At 34.6% G+C, this 26,257-nt stretch overlaps 1 protein-coding gene across 1 annotated transcript in view; it reads right to left on the bottom strand.

The window, feature by feature from the left end:
• Window positions 1-26,257, bottom strand: part of ASCC3 (activating signal cointegrator 1 complex subunit 3) — a 311,309-nt gene that overhangs the window by 161,907 nt on the left and 123,145 nt on the right. The window contains exon 12 of the mRNA XM_065888766.1: window positions 23,758-23,829. Coding sequence (XP_065744838.1) covers window positions 23,758-23,829 — 72 coding nt within the window. The remainder of the gene's footprint in view (window positions 1-23,757; window positions 23,830-26,257) is intronic.

Here is a 26,257-nt window from a genome sequence, read left to right as displayed (position 1 = left end):
CCCACCCCTGCCAAAAACCAAATCTGCTTTTCACAGGCTCTCTAGCTTTCTGGCGAATCATCTTTACCTCACAGGATGTCAAGAGACTGCAATTTAAGTTCACTGCAATATTTTCATAATTCCTGACATCAGCTATTTAATACTAAGTTAGATGGAAGATTCTATTAACCATAATGCCTTGCTGAAGCTTCATCAATTCAGAATCTGTCAAATTCTACCATTCTGTCTTTCTACAAGGTAGGGACATTTCAACTACAAGTTTCTTTTTAAAGGGGAAGGCAGATTATTTTCTTTTATATAAAAATAAATTTGATCACACACAAAACCTCATTTACCCCCAACATTAAATTTTAAGAAAAATCTCAATTAAAATGAAGTTATTTATTATTTTATTAATTTATCCATTCATTCAAACGTTTCTGAGCATGCAGTCACTACCAAGCCCTGAGAAAACTGCTGTGAAAAACAGAGAGACAAGGTCCCTGCCCTCACGGAGATGGGAATCTTGTATGATGGATTAAATAAGCACAAAATAATTTTTACTTAAAATATATTTACTGGATATGTGTGTGTGTAAAATACTGTTAGAAGGAGAGATATGAAATGGATAAGACATGGTCCCTTCTTCTATACAATTTAAGGTGGGAGATAAAACTAGACATAATTTAGGGAGCTGATCCAAAAGACGGATGGAGTGTGGATAACACAGGAATGCTAAACATGGAGACAGCTGGTCTCCTTCACTCATCCATGCCATGACATTTACACATACCTCCTGCATGCCAAACAGTGGCCAAAGCACCGGGGATACCATGATGAATATGTTCCAAGGCACCAAATTGGAACTCTACCGTTACGGCAAGAGAGAATCACTAGGAATCAGCCCTAGCTGGCTGTAGAAGCAGGATTCAGTCTGCAATGGAGGAGGCTACATACACTAGTCTAGAGTATTTATCCTTGGTAATTTTAGTGTGTTAGCTTGAAGAAGTACGTTTTCGTTCAAAGCTTCTTACACTGAGGCCCAGGGACCACTTCATCAGAATTACTGCTGGGGCCTGTTGAAATAGATTTCTGAGCCCTCCCCTAAAACCAACTGAGTAAAAATATCTAGCAGTGGGGTCTAAAAATTGAATTATTAACGACTACTGAAATCTCCACTGTACTACTGTGTGAAATGAGTTAATGGTTACCACCAACTTAGTTTTCTTCTTCTAAGTTAAAAGAAGTTCAAAAGGAAACATAAATAAAACATATATAATACCACCACTACAAAGATTCCCTAATAACCCATCTTTATTTACCTATACATATGAAACATCAGGGATTATTAAGATATTTTATATAACCACTATAGCCCCAAGATCATTCTCCAGATGGGCTAGGGTTTTATAATACAACCAGATTTCTATTCTCCATAATTTAAATGCCACATTATGTAAATCCCATTAAAATAACAGATATGGAGAACATAAGGGAAAATAAAATATGACCCTAAATCTTCATTAATTATTTAAGTCTGACTTGTCAACTTATCACTTTGCAAATTATTTTCTACCGCAGCCAAGAGAAACATTAGTTACAACTAAAGTAGCAATTTCTTTTTATTAAAGAATCCATCATGTCTTATTCAGTAAAATAAACTCTTTTTCTTATTAAGAATTTTCTGTCTAGAGGCTCCAACAGAGGCCATTACAAGGTTTGGGGTCTCTATAAACATACTTGATTTTATGGTTTGTTAATTTGGTTAATTAATTTAAATAGACTCATATAAAAATTATAACTAACAGAGAGGACAGCACTGTTTCATATGGCAGAAATTACTCCAAATTAATCTTAGAAACGCTGTTGGTAACCAAACAGCAGTTAAATGGGCATATGTCTAAAATAACATTAGAACAGTAGATTCAACTCAATAATGTTGGTAAATTTTGACTGTTTTGTAAAACTGTTTAAATTTTTACTCGAGGTTTGTTAGGTTAATGCAATTAAAAATATTTTATATACTTATTTTTGGTTTAAAAAGCCATTTAGTTAAAAAATGTATGATGGAATCAGTCCTGGACTGGGAAAGAAAGTATGTGAATCTGAGTTCTGGTCCTGTTATTTGACTTATCAAAGAAAGTGTTCTTCAAATGAGATGCTGATTAAAATTAATGAAAAATAAAAGCTCAGATAATGATCATTCAAAAAACCAAAATGCCAAAGTAACTGATATTGTTTCAGTGTATTCAAAGGAGAGAAGGACATATTATTTTAAAAAGACCAAAAATTCTACTTTGAAATACTGTTAAATAGCAGTGTGATTTAGAACAAATTATTTAACCTCTTTGATCTTTATTTCCTCTAGTACATAGATAGTTACTAGAGTCATAGGATTATGGTAAGGATTAAAGGATATCCTGTAAGTGAAACACTGCATTTAGTAAAACAACAGCTCTCAAATTTTAGAATGCATCAAAATCACCTGGCAGGCTTGTTAAAAACACAAACTTCTGCTCCTTCCCTCTACCCCCTTTCTAATTAAGTAGGTCTGAGGCAAGACAAGAATTTGCATTTCTAACAAGTTCAAAGGAGATGCTAAAACTCTTTGTACAGGAACTTGGAGACTTCCTCAGAGCTGGTAAGTATTAACACCATGATGAGGGTAATAAGCATTAAGAAAATTAACTTGACCTAAAAGACTAAGTGGTTAGATCAGTGAATGAATATTATAAATTGACACCTATATAAACATTTATTCCTCACTTAATGCAAGTGTGTGTGCATATCTAACACCACAAAAAAACAATTTAAAAGAACACTTATCCTTTAACAACCTTTGTAAGGGTGTTGTGCCAGATGAACTAGGAATAAAACAATTAGTAGAAATATTTAAGCCTGAGATTATTTTAGAACTGGAGGGAGGAGGCCAAAGATTGTGAAATCTTGAATCAAATTCTCTTCTCTAGAAATTTCCACTAAGAAGGAAGAATAAGAATCGAAATACCTGGAAAAAATACATGGCAGATAGATGTCCCGCAGGACATTGTCTACTGTTAGTTAAAAAATGAGGCTTGAGGATGAGGAAGTTTATGTCATGGTGTTTATGTTTTCACTCTAACCAGCACAGCCATTTATTTGTTTTGTTCTCAATTCTTCCCAACTTTTCTTAACCCAGGATCCTCAAGAGAATTAAGTCCCAATGACCTAAACAAATAGTGATTCTAAAGTGTGTCCCCAGACTAAGAGCATCCTCTGGAAGCCTGTTAAAACTACAAATTAATAGCGTCACCCCACATCTGAGCCAAAAACTCTGAGGCTGGGACCCAGCAATCTGGTTTAATAAGCCAGTAATAAGATGAATGTTAAAATTTGAGAGCCCAGTGAAATGGCATCCATTGTATGTAAAAAAAAAAATAACAAAAACAAAACCCCCCAAACCTGTCCTCTGTGCATATAAAATGGTTCTTTAAGTACTATCTTTGGGAGACTGAAGAAAATAGCCAAATCATTTTCCATGTTCTATAGTCTGAATGAGGAGTGCCGCTGCCAGTATATTTCAGATTTATATACCACAAGGGCATGTAAGCAACAAAACAGTTTTTATTGCTGTGATTGTATTACCCTATCTGTGATATTAAGTAAATGCAATTTTAAGAGGCTTCATTCTGATTGCTGTGAATCAGTTCTCATTTTAGGCCTGCCAATACTGACCAGCTAAAGACACTTAGGTCATCCGAAGATCTTTTCACACCAGTACCCAGTTTCCTCATTTATTTTTTCACCTGCATAGTATTCCTTTACTTAGAAATACCACAATTTACTTAACCAGTCCTTGTTTAATGGACATTTATGTTGTTCCTAATCCTTTCTTGCTTAAAGCAATGCTGTAATAAATAACTCTGTATACAAGTCATTTCACAATTTTGTGGATATTTTCATACAAGTGAAATTGTTGGGTCAAAGTATATATGATCATTGAACTATGTCCCTATTCTGAATATTGTCTGTTTTATTATTGGGCATTTTTTTATTATTAATTTGTAGGTGTTCTTACAATACAGAAGATAGTATGTTTTGTCTTTTTCTATATTGCAAATATTTTGTTCTAGTCTATGCTTTATCTTTTGACTTTATTTATGATATCTTATTCAGTATGGAAATAGTTAATTTTTCTTTAAATCTGCCAGGATTTTTCTCTATGAATTCTGGGAAATTCATAGGCAAGAAAGTGAAAATAGTCATAAACATATGAAAAGGTGCTAAACTTCAGTAGCACTGTGTGGCTCTGGAAATCCAATGGTGGGCACAAGCAGAGTTGGATTTTGCTCTTGTACATGCACAAACACACATATCTATCTGCAAAGACATCTACAAAGATATCCATAATATACTGCCACATAAAAAAATATCAAGATGAAGAACAATTTCCATAGTATTATTCTGAGTATATTATAAAGGATGTGTGTGTGTGTGAGTGTGTGTGTGTGTGTGTGTGTTTAAAAATAGGGAGATATGGATGGAAACCCACCAAAGTAACTACCTCACAAATGAAAATGGGATGGGGAGTATAAAAAGATAATGTGTTCTCTGTATATCTTATATTGCTTATCTTACCCATTGAAACAAGCCTTAATAATTTTATGATATATAAATTATATTGAACAGGAGAAATGATCAGTGATGAGGTTGTAATAGTATGTTTATAATATACTATTGTACTACCATATTTGATGTGATTATTTTATTGCTAAGGGATTTACGGTGTCAAAGTAAAAACTTAAAGAACACATATTTAACAATGAACTTAGAAGGGTGGTAGTGGTACTTTTGATCGAAGAGACACATTTATCTTGTTTTAGTTCACCTGGAAATGCTTTAAGAAGAAAAAAGAGACATGGTCTAGCAGAAGAAAATAAATAGTACTTCCTGGAAAAGTATACAGAGGTCAAAGGCACAGAGAAGATAGCAAATCCATATGGATTTGGTGAATACTGGCTCTAGGCAGAAATGGACATGTAGACAGAAGAGCAGTAATAGCTGGAAAGGCAAAATACAACCTCATTATAAAATGTATACTTAGAGAAAATTCACTCAAAACTCAGAAAAAAATGATACCACTAAAAGCAATACTTGAAAAATTATTTTTATGTTAGATAAAGATTTTAATCTGAGCAGTTAAAGAGAATGCCATCATCATGAAAAAACATGAATTTTTGTAAAGGAATATACATTACATGTTGATAAAAAAAATTATGACTCAAGGAAGTGTAAAAGAAAAAGGTGGATAAAACATAGGAAAAACCTAAAGACGATTTTGGAATGTAAATTGATAGAACAATGGACAGGACAATTTTAAAAGGCTGGGGTTATTAAAAGAAAAAAGGTGGCCCTGTTTTTTATGAAGAGTGAAGATGAGCGAGAAAGCACTTAGGGAGGTCTCCCTGAGAAATAGTGTGATTGTTTGAGACAGATCTTATAAAAAGAACTCTGATTTAAACATTTTAAAATATAGCTTTGTAGCCAATAAACTACCTGAAACATTGGTACCAATTTATAAAAGTCACTTAAAAAAAAGAAAAAAGAAAGAAAGAAAAGAAGAAACCCTTATACCCACATGGGAGGAGATGATGCTACTATTATGGTTAAATTAAAATCATAAAAATTTCACTGACGATTCCAGGTACAAGTGATACTTTATTCTTTTGAGCATCCAAAGAATTCACGGGCCCCTCTCTTAAGCATTTATCACTGACTATATTTTATTTTGAACTATTTTTGTGCTTGATTTAGTTCCTCTGTGAGTCTGTGATCATCCAACAATTACATGACAGGTATTGGGGATGTAACGGTGGGCAAGGCCGGCATGTGCCCTGTGCTTATGGAGCTTATATCTAGTTACTATGATGCACGATTGGAGTCTGGGAAATGGTGAACACAGAAGCTGCCATTCATTACATGAACAACTACAGGAAGAAGATGCAGGTTAAAAAAAAAAAGAAGAAGAAGAAATAAAAGCATAATCTAGAAATTAACTGGGGTCCTTTCTCAAAATTAGCAAATTCCTTGATTTAAAGGTGATGACATTCCAGGTTTCTTTTTATTGGCCTTAGGGTGTCATCTCTCTAAATCCTTCCTGCTGTTCAAAGCCTCCATGCATTTGTATATTTCTAGGCCTTTACCCATGTTGTACTTTACTTAGTTCTCCTGCCAACTTCATCTGGGGAAATTCTACAAACCTTTAAGGCCCAGTTCTAATGACTCTTCTCCAATCTCTTCAGGGAAAGTTATCACTCCCACAGCACTTTGTTCATACTTGTGCCTTGTGTAATCCTAAGATGTATATAGGTCTCTCCGCTGTTGTTCACAATTACTAGGACTAATAATAAAAGATATGATTTACTAAGTGCTTACTATGTGCTAGGCCCAGTACTAGGTGCCAGGCATAGTTATTTAATTTACTATTAACAACACAATTAGGTAGGTAATTCTATTAGAATTTTACAGATGAGAAAACTGAAGCTCAGAGTTTTAATAACTTTCTACTCATTCAAGAGCAGAACTGGGAATTATTCTCAGATTTGATAGTCCAAAGCCTATTTTCTTTCCACCAAGTTATATTCCCTCTTTGGGTGTTGCCTGAGGGCACGTTTACACCTTACTAATTTTGAGGTCTCCTTGTCATCCCCCATACCACTCTCCCTGCTATCACCAAATCAGTGGGCACTCATAAATGACTGCTGAAATTCCAATGTTAAAAATGGTCAACTTTCACAAAAAATATTTATTTTTAGCACATTTTTGAGCAGAGATATGAATTTAAAAGTTTATAAATAATAATAGGATGTAGGCTGAGTTAATACTTTCACTGATACCTTTTATTAGAATATGGGATATAAAGCTAACTTCCAATTATTCAACTAGATCATTAATTTTCCTAGATAGTTTTATTTAAATTTATTAGCAAACGTTCCACTGATAATTAATAACTAAAATAGTTACTATTAGTCTTTTGATACTGTTGTAAAGCTATGTGTATACAGTTGACCACTGAACATGAGTTTGAAATGGGCAGGTCTACTTATTTACAGATTTTTTTCAATAGTAAATCCTACAGAACTAGACGACCCGCTGTTGGTTGAATCCCATGCAGAATCGCTGATCTGGAGGAACCACGTGTATGAAGGCACCGCACATACTGAGGGCTGATTATAAGGTATAGGTGTATTTTTGACTGTATGGAGGGTTGGTGTGCCCCCAACACCCACGTTGTTCAAGGGTCAACTGTACATTTTAATGCCATTGCAAAGTTAAAAATTTGGATTTTTAAAAAGAAACAATTTATAAAATGAGCTAGTCTAAGAGCATCTTAAAAAAAAATTCTTGACTTTGAAGTCAAAGACAGTTCCTAAATCAAAGCTACTTACATTTACAATGAATCAAATTATTCAGATCCATTAACCAAAATAATGTCTTACTGATGGACATGAATAAAGAAAGCATTTTTATGTTTTATAATGGTAGAAAATTTAACACCACTATATTTGGATTATATCAATAAAACTATTACTAAAAATAGGGCTAAAATAATAAATTTTAAACTTCTCTTAATAAAATTTAAACTTATTAATCACGAGTATAACAACTAGCATTTATTATCAGATATTCCTGCCAACGAACTGCATTACTAAAGCATAATTTTTAGTTTAAAAAGACCTGGTAAAAGGCTTATCACATATACAAACTACATCAAATAGAGTTAATTTATCTTGTCTTAGCTGTCTCAGAAAACTGTATAATTCACTGACTAGTCTTCATGCATTAAATTATGCAAATAAACCAACAAAAGTAATCTGGAGGTAGAGAGAGAAATGGTTCCACAGCTCCAAGCTGTGTAATTAGATCTACACTCAGCAGTTCAGAGCCACCTCTGGGCTCTCATGCTGAGAATATGCAGTTCTTCTCAAGAAACCTAAGCTTTTTAAGTGATAAACAGATTCAGGTTATCATTACTGAATTACATTTTAGGGCATTACCCTGAATGTGAAATATATTCTTCATCAATTTCTCTAAAGGAATCATTTTAATATTTATCAGCTTCTATATTTCAGTTATATAGAGCTTTAACTGCTAAAGTTGGTTAAAAGAAATCCACAATACTTTACATCTTCTAAACCCTAAAAGATACTCGTTATTAAAATGTATAATAATTTAAAAAAAACAAAGTTGGACGACTTAGTGTCCGTATGTACCATTACAGCAAAAATATATAACATCAGAGCTAAGTCCACTGTAAAAAGTATTATCTTACAACCAATTTGCATATATCAGGACATTGTACAATACACTTGAAGCATAAGATAGTTATATTTCAGTATGGTCTCTAAAATATTAAGACCACAAAAAATAGAGAAAGAAAGTAGAGCTTTTAAAACATAATTTTAAAATAGTAAGTATTTTGAATGCATTTTCCCTTTGCTATAAACTTTTTAACATAATTAAAAATGTTTTCTTAAGCATTAAGGGGCTGTGGAAAACTATACTTACTGGCTCAACCCTAGTTTGTAGGGGTGTTACAGCATTTTCAGCTACAGGTCTGTCTTACCATATATGCAAATACATTACTTTGTACCTGATTTGAGCAACAGAGGAGTCACAGTTGCCTGTGACTATTGACACTACACATAAAAACTTCCAGGCTACTGCATTCAGCCAGTATGTACCATTAGTATTCCACCTGGTTTTCAAGGCCCAGAAGGGAAAAACTACTGGTTTGCTTAGTCCAATGTATACATGACAAAGTGGAAGATGAAATCCCACCTCTACTGAAAAGCTAAATTGATACTGCATACGGAAAAGATCAGTCCACTTGCTTATCACCACAAGTATCAGTCCACTTGGTATCACCACCACAAGAACAGAAACTATTCATCCTATGGAAATTATGAAAAGTTAATGCCACAGAACAGTGGTTTAAAAACTCATTTTGGCTGTGTAATTCTTTCTTTCACTAAACTCTTTTGCAGGAGCTCTCTCTCTCTCTCTCTCTCTCTCTCTCTCTCTCTATATATATATATATATATATATATATTTAAAAAAAAAAAGATTAAGCTACCTGAGTGGTCCTGAGAGATCCAAATCTCATATCTCACTTCTTCCTCCCAAACAGCACACCTCTCCCAACCTCACGCCAACAATGCCCGTGGCCCCTTGGAGCACGCTGGAGCAGTCTGAAAATAACAGCTGTGAGAGGAACTCTACTAGGGGAAAGGAACAGCTCAACATTATATTTCCTTGAAAATTCTGAAAACCCCAAATCTCTTTCATTCTTCTGGATAATATTTTGGGGAAAGAAATAAGTGGAAATATTCATTTAAGAAATAAAATATGGTCTTCCCTCATGGCGCAGTGGTTGAGAGTCCGCCTGCCGATGCAGGGGACACGGGTTTGTGCCCCGGTCCGGGAGGATCCCACATGCCGCGGAGGTGCTGGGCCCGTGAGCCATGGCAAATGAGCCTGTGCTCCGCAACGGGAGAGGCCACAACAGTGAGAGGCCCGCGTAAAAAAAAAAAAAAAAGAAAAAGAAATAAAACACTTTCACTGGTTTCTAAATACCATTCTCTTACCAGGTTTGCTTGCAGAAATGATTAATCAGAAATGATTAATTCCAATTCTGGGATGTGGGCATGTCAAAAGGATAAAGAAGGCAACTTGACGGGGTTCCCGATTGCCAAATTTGGGCTAATATGGTCATCTTGTAATGATGTAATAATGGATTATAACCTTTTGAATACAATAAGAATTTGAGTTGACAGAGAAATAAATGAATAAATGGGAAGGGGGAAAGCTCTTTCTTACATACAATGGAATGAAAGGAAGGATGGGAGTTAGAAAATCATCAATAAATGCTAAAACAAGTGGGTGAAAGTTTATTGTGAAATCTGTGCATTTACATTTTGTGCATAATTATTTGATTAACCTTTGGTTCTCATCAGATTATGAGCAACACTAATGCAGAGTGTATCTTTCTGTTTTCTGTCTTCAGCACAATCTCTGGCACACACTGGCTATTCAATAAAGATTTGCTGAGTATTAACAGTATCGCCTTGGTTTAGTCTTAAACACCATCTATCTCCATCCTGTTCAATACCTAGAATTAAGGTTGATGACTCAGATATAGTTCATACACTACAAGAAAAGAAGAGCAGTTTCTATATTTGGCACTCTACCCACTGTAACTCTTACCTTAACATGGCAAATAGACTACAGAAAAAGATCCCAAATTATGAACCATTCTCAGTAATTTACAAGCTTCAAAAGTCTAGAATTCTTGGGCTTCCCTGGTGGCGCAGTGGTTGAGAGTCCGCCTGCTGATGCAGGGGACACGGGTTCATGCCCCGATCTGGGAAGATCCCACATGCCGCGGAGCGGCTGGGCCTGTGAGCCATGGCCGCTGAGCCTGTGCGTCCGGAGCCTGTGCTCCGCACGGGAGAGGCCGCAATAGTGAGAGGCCCGCGTACCGCAAAAAAAAAAGTCTAGAATTCTCTTTCCATTTTAAATTTCAGCCTACATTATAAGTATTAAAAGATTATAAGCATTACTAATTATAAAATGTTCATATAGACACACATAAGCAAAACTTTTAAGAAAAATTATGTTGAAGCTGGCCTACTTGTAATGATTAGTTTAATAATGAAGGAATTTAATGAAGTTCTAAAAATCCAACCACTGAATTCATGCTTCATCAAAGATGTTTTCAAATATGACTAAAATCTGACCCAAATTACACTGTTCTTAGTTACTCCCCATAGTACAACTGTGGGTCAACTTAATTCATTGGTAAACCTAGGTCAATCCGCTAAAGACTGATAAGACAGAATAAAGAATACTTTAATACACTGTAGCATCACACACAGAAAAATACTTTACTGACCTCTATGACAATCCAAATTGCATTGACATTTGCTATTGACAGCCCCAAAATACATCTATTCTGTAGAGCAAATTAAGCAAGACCAGCTAGTCTATTACTATGCAAATAAAATTCATTAGTGAGCTAACAATTTCATTTCTAAAGATGCTGCTGGACTTGAAGTTCTATTATTATTCAACATTATAAGATGTTCTGGACTGAATCTAATTTCAGTAAAATAACAACATAAAAATGTATTTTTAAGATTTCTATCAGTATTTTTCATTTATTTCCTTAGACAATAATCACTACTTATAATTCTAAACATCCAACTGTGCATTTAATATTCTCAAGTGACACACTTGAATAGATTCTCCCTAAAAGGAATACGCTTTTTTTTTTTTAACTTACTTTAGCAGAAGAAATCCCACTAAGGCAACATACTCTCAATAAAATTTTCTAGCTAGACTAATTAAAACTGTACTGCTATAAAGGGAAAAATCACAAAGTTGTAATTCCTCTTAGTTTGGCTCTTAACTGTCTCCATTTTTTTGAGGCTGCTCTAATATTTGTGCTTACAAAATGAAAAACACCTCGGTTTTCCATAAATCTGTATTGTACTCTTCAATTGACCCTCTTTAATAAGAAAAAAAGATAAGAGAAAGGAAAAAACAAGAAAAAAAAAAGATTTATCTACAAACCCAAGTTGAGATACTTACACTGCACTTAAAAAAAGGTACACTGCCATCTGACCATCCATTAAGCCATGCATTTGGCCTTTCTCCATATGATTTCAAAAACACAGCTACAAGACAGAGCAAATAAAATACCATAGTAAAAAAAAAAAAAAATGAGACCAAAGTCCATGGAGAACATAACAAAGGACCACCAGAGAGACTATGCAATCTAGGTAAGGTTAGAAAGATTTTTATAAAGCAGACAGGGGTAGCAAACTATCTTACTGGGATAGTTTAGTAGAGTACATGTCCTTTCAATACACCTTTAGGTCTTGTTGGAAAACAATCCTCCCTGAAATTCCTGGTGATCCTACATGGTCAGGGCCTTCTGAGCAGTGGAAACTGAAGGGCTTTAACAGTAGAGAATGTCTCCACTCCCCCAGAGCCATTTCTTCCCATTCTATAGGTAATAAAGCCTAGAGGCTCCTTTCTTATCACTCAAAGAGACAACTGCTTATATTCCAGGGTACAGGCCGCCCCTTCCCTCCTCAAGAGGGAATCTGTTTATATTCCAGAGTGAAAGAGAAAGGTCCCTGGGCAGGTCAGTTGGTCTACTTCTTTGTCTCCTTTCTTCCTCCCCTCTTTCTCCCTCTCCCTCCCCTTTCTCCTTATACCCTCTCTTCCACCCACCGGAAGGGAGGATGTGCCAGCAACAACTATATACGCTTCAAGTTTCATAATTTTGGAGCACTCCTAGGGGGCCACCCAGGTGCACAGAGGTAGCTGGCTCTTACCATGTTACCCTGTAAAGCTAGAGAGGGGCAACCAACACCATGCTCTGTGAATAAATATAAGGTCGGTTCCCTACCCAGGTTTCTCTTGTTTTCGCCTATGTGCGTGTGCATTTGTGTGTGTGTGTGTGTGTGTGTGTGTGTGTGGTATACAATGAAGTTAGCCTGTGGCAAGCTAGCACGAATATCTTAGACCCTTAACAAGACTTAAGTCTCTGACCATATTTCGAGAGCAGCCACTAACTTGATGAATGCTGTACAGGTTGGAAATGCCCACTTTTTTTGCCATAATATAGTTAGAGCTGCATTTCCCATCTACTCATTCATAAAACCAAGAAAAAAGTAAGATAAGATCTGAGACTATTACACTACTCTCTTAAAAACAGAATCATATTTTACAATATTAACTATAGAGACACAGTTCCTTCCTTTCCACCCCTTCTCACTTAAATATGCTACTATGACAACAAGAAAAATAAAAACCCTAGTTACAGGAAAGACAGTAAACGTCTGCATTGGTTCATTGAGTTTAAATATTCAACTCCCTTTTTTGCACTTTGAGCACGTACAGGAATAGTTGTATCAGATTTCCTTGGGACACAAAATATTATACTTAGCTTTAATAAAAATACTGTTTGTTCAATTTTATCAAAAGATGGCTACAAAAATGTAATCAACAAATGCTTGTGGTGGTAATGAAACTTATTAAATATACCTACCAACTGCTTCTAAGTCCAAATATCAGCTGGAAACCAGCTAATAGAGATTCAATATATCATTTTCTAAAGTAAAATAAACAGCTGTCAAATTAACTTCTGACAATTTAATGTAAAATTCCTGAATAGCTGTCCAGAGAATTTTCTATGGTGTTATAAAAGAAAAATGATTACTAGCAGTCAAACACTGTTTTAGTACTTCCCAAGTCTATGTTATTACTGTTATTCAAAAAATATAAATAATTAAAATAACAGTATAAAATAAACATGTATGTAAATTAGGTTTTATTTTCAGCAGAATTAGTGAAAATACCAAATATACAGAGTATATGACAAAATTAAATACACAAAATAGATTCAATGTTTCTTTTATATTACTTAACCTGATAATTATATATTTACTGTAATTTAATACTATAATTACACAAATCACATGAATAAATGACCAAATAATCTAGTAAATTCACTTCGTAAGTCTGGAATATTTGATTTAAATCAACTGTGGATCTATATAGAATATTTCAAACAACAAAATTTATAACAAATTATATACAATTTAACTAACTTTTCACACAAAACATGCATTTATGCATTGGCTACATGCATAAAGCATATATGCAAAACCCAATAGTTATAGTTGTTCCTATGCAAGACATTCTGGAGGTGTGAAACAAAACAAACTGAGAGGAAAATTATACAACAGTATGGTAAAGAGTACCTAGTAAGAGGACATAGCAACTTGTGCTATCTTCATATTTTGCTACTTAAAATATGAAGAGGGGCACCAAAGAAGACACAGAGAACGAGAAAATGGATAGAAGTGGTGATAACTTCTATAAGGGAGTTATACGGACCTGACATATAAAAATAGAGATAATGTCCAACTATTTAATAGATGAAGTGGATGAGATGAAATGGATGGAGCATAAAGCTTTGCCTTCCAGGTCTGAATCATTATATATGTTCCTTGGGTTCAACAATGTATAAAATATAAAGAGAACCAGTTTCAGGAAAATAAAACCACTTGTATTGCTTCCAATTTTATTCCAAGATTAGGCACAGCATTTTTTTTTTCTTTTGACCTTTTGGCTGAAGATCTGTAAACTATACAAGGACAGATCAAAATTTAGTTTATACCTGAAAGTTTCTAAACATCATTCTGAGACAAACTGTTCCATGTGCTCAATTTGTGCTGTAATTCCAGAAACCACTGATTACCAACTTTAAAAAGCTCAAATGCCTAAAAACATGGACATACTTGTATATATCTATACGTGCCAGGAGAAAACTGAGTACACTCAGGGGCAAGGGTACTGGGCGTGAGGCGAAGTGAGGAGAAAGTAATTCATTAGTCTTTTCTTTACACGTTTGTGTTGATTCCCTTGTTATAAGAAATGTGTTATTTCAGTAATAAAAATCCTCAAAGACTTAGGAAAAAAATAATGTTAAGAACAATGAAGGAAAAACGCAATAATAATATTCCTCATCAAAAAGTATTCCCTTTGCAAATGAAGAGAACGTTACAAGGTTAACAAAGAAACTGCTATATATAAAATCTCAAGAATATAATTGAGTACTCTTATGGTAAGCTATAGTTCAGAAAAATGGAACTTTTCTCTGTTGCCTTAAAAATGTGAAATTTTAAAAGGGTTCAAAGGTTACCCCTCTAGGGCTTAATGAATAGAAATAAAGAAAGAATATATTAACTTAAAATAACTGGTGGCACGAATGATATCTATATCATGAAAAATAGCTACGTCAGATGGATATTTTATTTTAGGAGAAAATGAGATAATTTAATACTTCTAACTTCTAACAGAAAAGACTATAACTAGATGAAATAATATTAAGAGTAACTGTATGGGATGAAACATTTTTAAGGAGAATACCAACATTCTTTCATTGATCTTTACAGACTACAGGGGGAAAAAAATTCCTTAAGAAAGGAATCAAAGTGATCTTTGATGTCGTTCCACTTCTCCAGGTTGTTCTCCCCTTAGCCTGGATGTTCGGCTTACTGTGGAACTAATTATTATTTTCTTGATTTTCTTTGAAGTTCGTTGCTCCCTAATCCTTTAAGAGTAAGTTCATACTTAACGAAGACTACCACATCTTCCGTTCACTTATTCATTACACACTATGTGAGCACCAACTGTGTGCCAGGTACTGGTGAGGCCATGATAATACAATGATGAGCAAAACCAGAGATAGCCCCTTTCCTATGGGACTTATGATCTTCTACTGAAAAGTGGTATTAATCAAAAACAGCCAGGAAAAATGTAAAACTACAGCAAGAAATAGGAGGAAGACATATGCCGTGTTATTATATAGTTCATAATAGGGAGGTGAGAGAGGGAGGTTAAAAAAAGCCTTCTCTAAGAAAGATGAAATCTAGAGGATTTAGTAGAGGTCAACTAAGTAGAGAATAAAGAAGAATGTGTGAGGCAGAGGGAACAAGTTACACAAAAGCTCAGAGGTTAAGTGAAAAAGCATCTCGATGATGAGGGTCTGAAAGAAGGCTAGGAAGCAGGGAGGTAGGAAATGAGGGAGAGGCATGTATGTGATGAAGAAGAAAGGAGGGAGGTAATGGCCCAAGACTATAGGAACCCCTGGGCCCTTTTAAAGGAGCTTTAAGTATTCATGTGTCACTCGGAGCTTTATTTTGAAAGGATCATTCTAGCTAGCTGCAGCATACAGAACAGCTAGAGCAAGGCCAGAATGGACATCGAACAGTTAAGAGAGGTAGAGCAGCTAAGAGGTGTGCTGGATGACATGATGCGTATCTGGATTAGGTGGTGGAGATGACGGTGCAGAAGGAGGAGGGAATGGAAAGAAATGGGCAGGTCTGAAAGACACTTATGTCAAATGGACAGGCCCTCACGAGGGATCAGAAATGAGAACACAGGAGAGTTGAAAAGGGTGACTTTTCGGCTTCTGTTTTACAGAACTAAATCTATAGTCGTGCCATTCACTGAACCAGGGAATAATGGATGAAATACCACTGGTTTAGAGGGAAAATTATGTATTTGGTTTGGACATACTACATCTGTGATACCCAAGAGGAGAGGCCAGCCACGATCACATGGTTCTACAGCTTAGGGAAGAGGTCTGGGTTAGGAATATAAATATATGAGTTATTTCTACAAAGGTTTTAACTGGGATGGAATGATACAAGAGAGAGTGCTAAATTAAAAAAAGGGTCTAAGGGGCTTCCCTGGTGGCGCAGTGGTTGAGAGTCCGCCTGCCGATGCAGGGGACATGGGTTCGTGCCCTGGTTCTGGAGGATCCCACATGCCACGGAGCGGCTGGGCCCGTAAGCCATGGCCGCTGAGCCTGCGTGTCTGGAGCCTGTGCTCCGCAATGGGAGAGGCCACAGCAGTGAGAGGTCCACGTACCAAAAAAAAAAAAAAAAAAAAAAAAAAAGGGTCTAAGAAAGAGCCAGGTAGAGAAGGAAAAGGCTACAAAGAAAGAAAAAGGATGGCTCAAAAGGTTAGAAGACAGAGAAAAGCAAGGAGAGTTGTATCACAAGAGCCAGAAAAGAAAGGCACAAAGAAAAATTGGCATTTTGCAACTACTTCCACTTCTACAACCTCTCTGTAATCCTCTGATTATTTTATTCTCAATTATGAGCTACTGTCATAAGGGAATTTTGCCTTAAAAAAAAAGTAAATTTTTATTAAGGATGTGTCAAGCTTTGCTTTGACTTAATATTTAGTTGAAACCCTCTTTGGCTTTGGCCTGTGGCAGGGGAAACAGCAGAATGCCTAGACTGACATCGTTTTCCATGTTCCTGAATTAGGCATGACCAAAATATGCAGTACAGTGATCACAGGATCAAGCTTGCGGCTGACAGTGATAAGAAATTATTGCCCCTGAACTATACTAATTTAAAAATTTTGACTGCTAAATATATAATTAAATTTTCTTTAATGAATTTTCATTATGTCATACCAGAAATTCCTTCTATGATGATGATATTCTGTTTTTGCCTTCACTTTAACCAAATGTTGTACACAGATATACTATAGAAATCATACAGAGAGAAGAAAAAAATTCTAAGCAAACACTAGTAATACTAATTAAAAACTAAAATACAGAACTAAAGAGTACCCAAAACTAGTTTTTGCCTGGAAAATAAGGAGGGATAAGGAAATCTCAATTTGATAGAAGACTCACGAGAGCTTTTTTCTAGTAGGTGGGGAGGATTTTCTGTTTCCAAAAGTAGAGGTTTAGTGAATGCTTCCTTTAGATTTTCTTACAGTAAAAAAACACCTGAAATATTTCTTTAGCAGTACCATCTTTAGCAACAAAGATGAAGGAGAAATGTCTTTAATTCTTGTTCTCATAATTGTTCAAATGTCTCCTTCTTAAGAATTTTGCTCTTATATTCCTTTGGGATTATGTGTCAGTTTGGGGGAGGAGGTAAGCAAAGAAGGCAGAAAAGAAAGAAGCTCTCAAATAATTTACCAATAAAGTTCATGTTAGACAAATTTGATACGACAGAAACATTAGTACCAAGAATTAGAGATGCTTGTACCTGGAGGAAGGAAACTTTTTAGGCAAAAGGGCCAAAGGAAAAGTTCCATTATTGAAGTTAGCAGAGTAAAATTTCTTTCAATTGTACATAATTACTTTTAGATAAGCTAAAAAGCAACACTAGGAAACAAAAAATTCCCTTTAGATAGTAATAAATTAATCCATAATTATCAGTCAATTTTTAAAGGTGGTTTCTTATTAGAGACAGCAACATCTACGAAAAACTTATAAACAATGACGAAAGAGAAGACACATGTGAATCAGGAAAAGCTGATGTTCAGCATTAATCCAAGGTTGAAGATGATTTTTTCCCCTTTAACACTGCAAAACCTTTTATTCTTGAAACTGGAGGTAGATTTTGAGTAAGAAGTTACTGATTAAGGATCTTAACATTTTCATAATGTGAAAAAAGAACCAGTTAACTTACAAAATATGCTGTAATCTCTGAGGCAGTTTCTAACTTCTTTTCCTATCACTGTAACAAAATTTGTATAACAAGAAAAATATCAATAGGGTTAAGGCATCAACTATTTTCCCATTCTGCGAGTTACACCAGAGGAGGGGAATTATTAACAGGAATGATAAAGCTGTACTTGCATTTGGTAACCCAAAGAGAAGCTTACAAATGAGACGTCTCATTAGTTTGAGCAGACGGATCAAAATTAAAGGCTGAATCGCCAACTTTTAATTTCCCAATAGCCAAGAAGAGCTTGAAGTCTTGCGGAGTACAACTGTTGAAAAGTCAACCTGAAAAGATTTTCTCCACCTGTCATCACACATGCTTGAGTGGAACACAACTGCCTCCTACCGCTTTTAATACTTTTAAGACAAAGCCGCACATGAAATCTATTAAGTACACGAACACACGAGTGTAGATGACTGGTATACTGAAACCCATGGAATACTAAATCAGAGAACATCAGCATGGCTTTCGAACATGAAATTTGCTCTATTCTAATTTAATCTAAGCGGAGAGAAACAAAATTAATTTGTCTATATATTTAAGAGGAAACTTAATTTTGCAGTACGCGGGCTCTCACTGTTGTGGCCTCTCCCGTTGCGGAGCACAGGCTCCAGATGCGCAAGCTCAGTGGCCATGGCTCACGGGTCCAGCCGCTCCGCGGCATGTGGGATCTTCCTGGACCAGGGCACGAACCTGGGTCCTCTGCATCGGCAGGCGGACTCTCAACCACTGCGCCACCAGGGAAGCCCTATAGTTCTTTTTTTTAATGGACACATATTTTTAGTCTTCTTAAATAATGGTCTGAAAAGTAGTTGCGCTAATAAAATTATTTAGGGAAACCACAATTAGAGAGAAAATCCAAAATACTAAACAACCTGAAGGCAAACAAATAGAATCAAGGAGTATTCACTGGAAGAATTTTTAACAAGCTGGCAAAAAGAGAGGGGGACATGAGGTAGCCGCAAGGAAAATTCTATTTGTTTTCCTGGATTAGAATAGACTGACTTACAATTTCTTACTACTATATACTAACTGCTAAGATATATTTAAAAGGCAACAAAATAAAGCTAAAGTTTGTTTGGTACACAGTGCTACAAGAAATAACTTATGTTCCCCTATTACTAAGGAAAAGCACATTGATCAAATACATAGCTGGCTGCTTAATAACGAAGCACTAATGTCCAGTTAGTTACAACTGTAACTGAATTCCAGAGCAAAGCTCTCTGTTTCTCTCTGTCTCCTGTTTCTCTGTCTCTGTTTTTGTATCTGTCTGTACACACACACACACACTCACACAATTTACTGTACTTTTATATGTACAACAAAACATTTATACAGAAGAGTCTCTTAAAATGAAGCATATATAGTTAAACCTTTTAGTCATTAGAGTCAGGTAGAATAATGTAACTGAAGAGTTAAACTGGCTGTCAGTTTTTTAGATAATAAGGTAAAAGATTGTTGAATTTTTCAACAATATTCATCAATATTTTTCATCTTCTGACAGATGGATACATACAAATTCGTTTGTTGAAATTTATCACTTGGAACCTTACACAAAGACAACTAGTGACTAGTATAACATTATAATCAACCTCAATTACAAGGGAAAAAACTAAACTCAGAAACTCTATTCTGTTGTGGAGTTCTTTGTTAACCTTCTAATAAAAGCAGAGGACCACAGCTTAGAGAAGGTATTTCTTCAAGGTGATAAAAAGAGAAAAATAATCCAGTGAGGGGTTCTAAGGCCCCGAAAACAAACTTCCACATGAGCCTCAGTAATCAAAGACTACTGTGAAGTAGCAATTCTTGTGTGATGGATTAAATCAAAGATTGCTAGCCTTGTTGAAACAGGTATCTACCTCAGCTTCCAAAATCAAAATGTATAACAGTCCTCTTTTCCAAGTATGCACACTGCAATTCCAGTTCTGGACATATTACAAAGACAATCAGCAGAAGCTGTCACTTATCAAGCTAACTGAACTTATAAGCCAAATAGTACTTGGCAGAGCAACTTGCTAACAGAAGATTTAAACAGACAGAGCGATCCCTTTGAAAAGACTAAAACAGAAAAAGATTTTAGTTTTGGGCAACTTTCCCAAAGTTACATACATAATACAGATAATTTAAAGAAATGAAAGAGAGGTTTATTCTCAAATTATGTTGTAAAAGAGTTTTTTACTTGAGATGATTACATCAATGTAAAAGACTAAGATGCTGCCTTAACCTAGTACTTATAATCTGCATGCACTGGCCTGGGCATTTGTAGTACTAGCAATACTAGAGGCAAATACCAACTAATGGGCCATGGTCCTGATGCATTTCATATTTTCCAACAGCCCCGACTCACTAAGGATCTTTGAAGATGAGCAATTCTTCACAATGAGATTCTATTTACCAGAGTCCCCATGTACATGACACTATACTAGGAACTTAACCAACAGCATTTCCTTACAACCCAATCTTACATAGTACGACCTGTTCTACTGGTACACAAAGCCTAAAAAAACAACACTGCGTAGAACACAAATTTTTAAATTATAACATCTTTAAGCTAAGATGTTAATTTACATGTTATTGCTTCTATGTACGGTTCTGTCATATTTTGAGGTAGAGAAAATAGAGAAACTATAGAGATAACGGAGAAAAAAGGATAGAAAATTAGGGAGTAAAATGCATTTTAAGAAATGGAAGGACATACACCAACAGAAACTATCTCTGAGTGATAGAATTCAGTGATTTTTTTCCCCTCATTTTTGTTTTTTTTCCCCTCATTTTCACTTTTTGGTGTACCCAAGTGTTAAATTTGTTTACACTCTTTTATTGGTCACCCTCTTTTATACTAATCATGTTTTATATTAAACATTTTAAAGACACAATTACAGAGGCTAAAGACCACAGGATCACATATGAAGCAAAAGCACTGGGAAGAATGGGTTTTTCTAATTGAAAGGTAAGTGCATACCCAAAGCAAATCATGAACAATATTGTATGTAAAACATGATCTTTTGTAACCATGATTTAGAGGTAATTGTTGCTACCTAAGAAAAAAACTTCACTGGTAAAACACCACTGTGTCTTATATAACTTAAAATTGTAAAACAAATTCAAAATGGCAAACACACATCAGATCATAATCTTACATCACACTACTTGATGCTATTCAGAAGAACATGGCATACATTTAATAAAATCCTTTGCAGGTCTGCTATGACAACAAGATATTATAACCCATTCAGAATGCATTATAGAATCATGTGGTAAGACCACAAAATATGGCCATTTGAGCCATAATCCTATTTCAGGGAATTTACCCTAAGTAAATGTTTCAACAGAAAAAATAATAGGCAGAAAGATGATCACTAGAGCAGCACTATTTTTTAATAACAGAAAGTTGCAAACATTTAAAGCACTCAATAACGGAGGAATAACCAATAATAAAAGGAAGAACAAATGTCAACTCAATGGCAAAGTGGCAGTGTAAAGTTCTGAAGATGCTGTGGGCTTTTATCAACATGGACTTGTATTGCAATCCTGGAGTGACCTTTTACTAGCTGTATGACCTTGAGAAGCTGCTTAATATGTCGTAGGTTCATTTTCTCTTTTAACAAAAGGAGATTTAATGCTTCACAATCTTCTGATTGTGAAGATTATAAGTCCGAAGTGACCTACATGGCATCTGAAACTTAGAACGTGAATAAAAACTCCATTCTCTCTATTACAGACATTAAAATTGTGAAGACCAGGTAGAAACAATGAAAAATCTTTAGTATTCATTAAGGAAAACTGAATATAAAACTGTATATACAGTATAATTATAATTTAGCAATGGACTGTAGCCAGTAATTAAAATTAAGTTTGAATGAGCAAAATTAAAAGCTACATGTGCAAATGGATAAAAAAAAAAAAGACCAGCAGGACATGTATAAACATTACAATAATAATGTTGAAAGGGTAAAATAACAGTGGAACTATGAAAATTTTCCTTAATATTGTTATTTTATTTTTACAATTAAAAAAAGTAAATAGATATGTAGGTATGTCTAAAGAACTGAAGAAAGTCCTACTTTTATGGAAAACAAACATCATCACTAATCACTGAAACAGAAACTGGGAGACCTGCAACCTAAACCCTACTTCTTATGGCAGAGAACCTGAAAACGATCCTGCTTATCCTGCTCCAATCTTGTTTTGGGAGAGGGATGTAAGCACGGATCTGGACAGGAACTCTGATACCGAAATGTTTCAGTGGGTTCTTAAACTGTAACCACACTTTACAGAGTCACCCACAGTGCATTTTTAGCCAGACAAAAGTGTAGGAGAAGGAGACAGCTTGGTGGTCCTTAAAAGGCTGGCACTGGTGGATGCCATGGCATGCACACAAAAGGTGGGAGGTATTGCCTGTGTGCAACTTCTGCCTCGTCTTTGCACACTCTTCATTTCCGAGTTCCTCCTGCCCTACAGCAGCCGGCCCCCGACCGCCTGAAGCCTCCGCTGGTGTTTCCCAACCTAGTCTGTCCTTTCTAAACAGGAACCAGCACTATGAACCTAGCTCTCCATCTCACCTTTGGTCTGAATTTACTACTACAAGTGCCTGCCCTATGGCAGTTTTCATTTCGAAAAGTAATGCAATGGATGGATTCACACTAAGAATGAAAGGGCTGGCAGTGAGATCTAATCTCTACTGACCAAACACCCCCAGCCAGCATCTGAACTTTGTAAATCATGATTTCTAGCAGGACATGTTAGCCCCTGTAACAGTGAGAGAATGAACTATGCCAGAAGAGGAAGAGGATATAATCTTCCTAGGATTCTTTAAATTACATTTACTTGGACTTTTACCTACCTACATTACAAGATACAACTGCTACATTTCCCAACATTCAGGAATAAGGATGCATTCCATTTTTTAAAGACATATTTTATAACATAAGATTATATGGAGAAAGGCTGAGTAGTTTAATAAATACTGATATTGCAATTACACTCCTTGGTATTTACCCAAAGGAACTGAAAACGTATGTCCACATAAAACCCATCCACAGCTGTTATGTACACATAAACTGTGGAACAGACAATGGAATATTATTCAGTGCTAAAAAGAAGAAGCTATCAAGCCATGAAAAGACAGGGATTTGTGTACCTCAAATACACATTGTGAAAGAAACCAATCTGAAAAGTCTACACACATCATTCCAATTTTTTTTTTTTAACAATCTGGATTGGAGCATCTTGAACTTTGAAGTTTAAAAGTGCTTAATATCCAAACAAGATGAAAATTTATTATATATATTTCAATTGCTACTACTTCAAGAAAACAGTAAGAATAATATAACATTTAAATGTTTTACATCATTTAAGTAAATTAAAATTTTTGATGTGTGAGAGAAGGTTGGTGCTTTAAAATAAATAAAGAAGTAACCTGAAATGTAAAGGATGAAATTCTTCTTTCTCTTACCTATTTAATAAAAGTGGCAAACAAAACAGCATGATCTATCAATACTGTAATGATAATATTACCTATGAATATTTTATGACTTATATGGCTACCCAGTGGGCTAAAAAATTACTAAGAAATAAAACCTGTGAATCATTATCTCAGAATTGAAGAACATTTTTAAGAGCATAAAAATTAATGATTTTAGTCATTAAGTGTTCTCTAAAAACAGGATAAAATAAAGTGTACCTGGTGTCCAGCCTTTACTTGCTTCAAAACACTTTCATAACATACTTCATCCATGTTATTCAACTGTTGCACCTTAAAGTTTTTAAAACGTGAAAAATATCAGATGAAGCAATTATAAACTTCTTAACCACAAAGGAAACTTTATCAATCACGACACATCTCCTTTTACTTTCAGACTAGCCAGAATGCAGAAACAACAAATGAAATATCAACACCTGATATATAACAACCCAATCGGAAATAAACACAATCTAATTAAAAAATACAAATAAAATACCTCATGCAATACTTTCAGTGTACTAGCTTTATAAGAATGCAAGTTTTTTAAAGACAATAAGTTTAAGAATAACATTCTAGTGAGAGATATTTTAAAATAATTTTAATGTTCTTTTCACTGCTTTCCCCAGAGAAGCCCATTCTTCAGACTGTTTTTCTTCTATTTCAGTCTATAAAACTATACATAGAGCTTTCCTGTGTAATTCTCAAAATCACCGGAATATTACCAGTAGAATATCATGACATACAAAGCTAAAATGTAAGGAAACATACTATTTCTGTAATGTATACAGAGTTCGGTAGATATTTTTCTACAGAAACATTTTCCAGATTAATTGGAAATTTAATATCAAGTTAATGAATTTAAAAAAGGTCTCATTTTCCCTATTAATGATGAGACAGCTTCCAACCAAAAAGGTAAGGTAGTTACCTCAAAGAGTAGGCATGTGACACAGCCTGCATCTCTCTATTTAACATTTATTAAGAGTCTGGAGGGGATGAAAATGTTACACAACTGAAATGACTAAAATTTAGATTTTTTGTTTTAATAAAGGAAACACTTTAACATTCTGGAACTCTTATGACTTATAGTGATTAAGTAAAATGAGATAATCACAAGACAATTTACTCTCCATTAATGATTGGGCAAAAAAACAAACCAAAAACTCCTCCAAACAAAACTCTCAGTAATTTTTTTGGTGAATTTTGGATTGAGCTCTGGTCAAAGCCATTATTTCAAATTAGACGTGTCATGGACACCATTTTCCTATTTTGTGTTCTTCCACAACAACTGAATCACATCGTGAGCTTCTGAATAAAACTTTAAGAAATCTAAAAGGATTTCTTACTATAAGAAATGACAAATTAACAACGGTTAGAATATATTAAACAACACCCTGGGGGAATTCTTGTTACCAACTGTGTATGTCAGCTGAGCGTAAAACTAATACATTTTAGTAAGACAAAAATGCATATTTATAACTAATATATATAATTAATTTTCTATTTACACTGTGTAAGATTTGTAAAAATAGTTTTTAAATTTTGCCAAATTTTTAAACCTTCAAAATAATTATGACAGTTCAACATCTCACACCATCCCTTTTGTGATTACAATGCTAACATACTGTGGTGAAAAATACATGGAAGTTAATTAGCTTTAAGTGATTTACCACCTTCTATGATGAAATTAAAAGAAAATAAGTTTTAAGACCCCTGACAAGCATCTGAAAACACTTTCTTCTCTACATCTTTCTGTGAGAACCATCTGCTATCATTTAAATTATAAGTTGAAAGAACAATCTAATGTTATAAACAGCTCTACATCTGTTCTAATGATACATTAAAATAAACTAAATAATCAAACATATATTAAGATATGGCTGAAAAAAACAAGCAACAAGTAATACTGAAAAGCCCTTGAAACAATGAAGGTAAAAGATGCATATCATAACTATTACCATATCATGAGCTGTCCTTCTATGTATACATCTGAAATGGCTCCCCACAATTCTAAACATACCTTACTTTTATGCAATGCAGATGGAGCATATTAACTGTTGCAGTGACATTGGCTTTTAGTATTTTCTAAGCTGAGTATTTTATTTATAATACTGTAGGCTAAAAATGACCCTGTTTTACTAATAAAATTGTTTTTAGACAAAAGTAATGTAATACACTAAAGACCAAGGTTGACATAGTAACACACGATTCTATCCTGTTTTCTTTTATAAAGAGGTCATATAGCCCGTGAATCTTCCCCTAAAACTGTTTCTTCCACGGAGGGGGGAAGTGTCATTAAACAGAATGATGAACAAATAAATTTTAAGCAAAATATTCCTTCATGACATAATAAAAGCCTAAAATAAGCACCCTGATAATGCAAATGGTACATGGTAATACTATTTAAGGAATTAGATAAACAGAATTTTTAAAACATTGCAAAGAATTTCAGAAATGCCACTTATGTATATAATTAATATGATAGTTATACAATATTATAAGTTAAATAGAGCCCCTCCTTTAATAGTTGCTATCATGAAATTATTTTTCTATTGCATATAAGGTATTACTTATTTTAGATGAATAATATTATATCATGATATATATTACTGACTTAAAGTCTTTTATTTCACATTGGCCTTCAACCTTATCAAATTAACATTTTGAAACATATTCTTATATATAACTTGTGTTCTTAGCTGAGAATACAAAATATACACTG

Source organism: Phocoena phocoena, chromosome 12, assembly GCF_963924675.1.
Source record: "Phocoena phocoena chromosome 12, mPhoPho1.1, whole genome shotgun sequence".
NCBI classification, from domain to species: Eukaryota; Metazoa; Chordata; class Mammalia; order Artiodactyla; family Phocoenidae; genus Phocoena; species Phocoena phocoena.
Note: the sequence above shows the minus strand (reverse complement) of the source record. Positions and strands in the feature narration are given on the sequence as shown.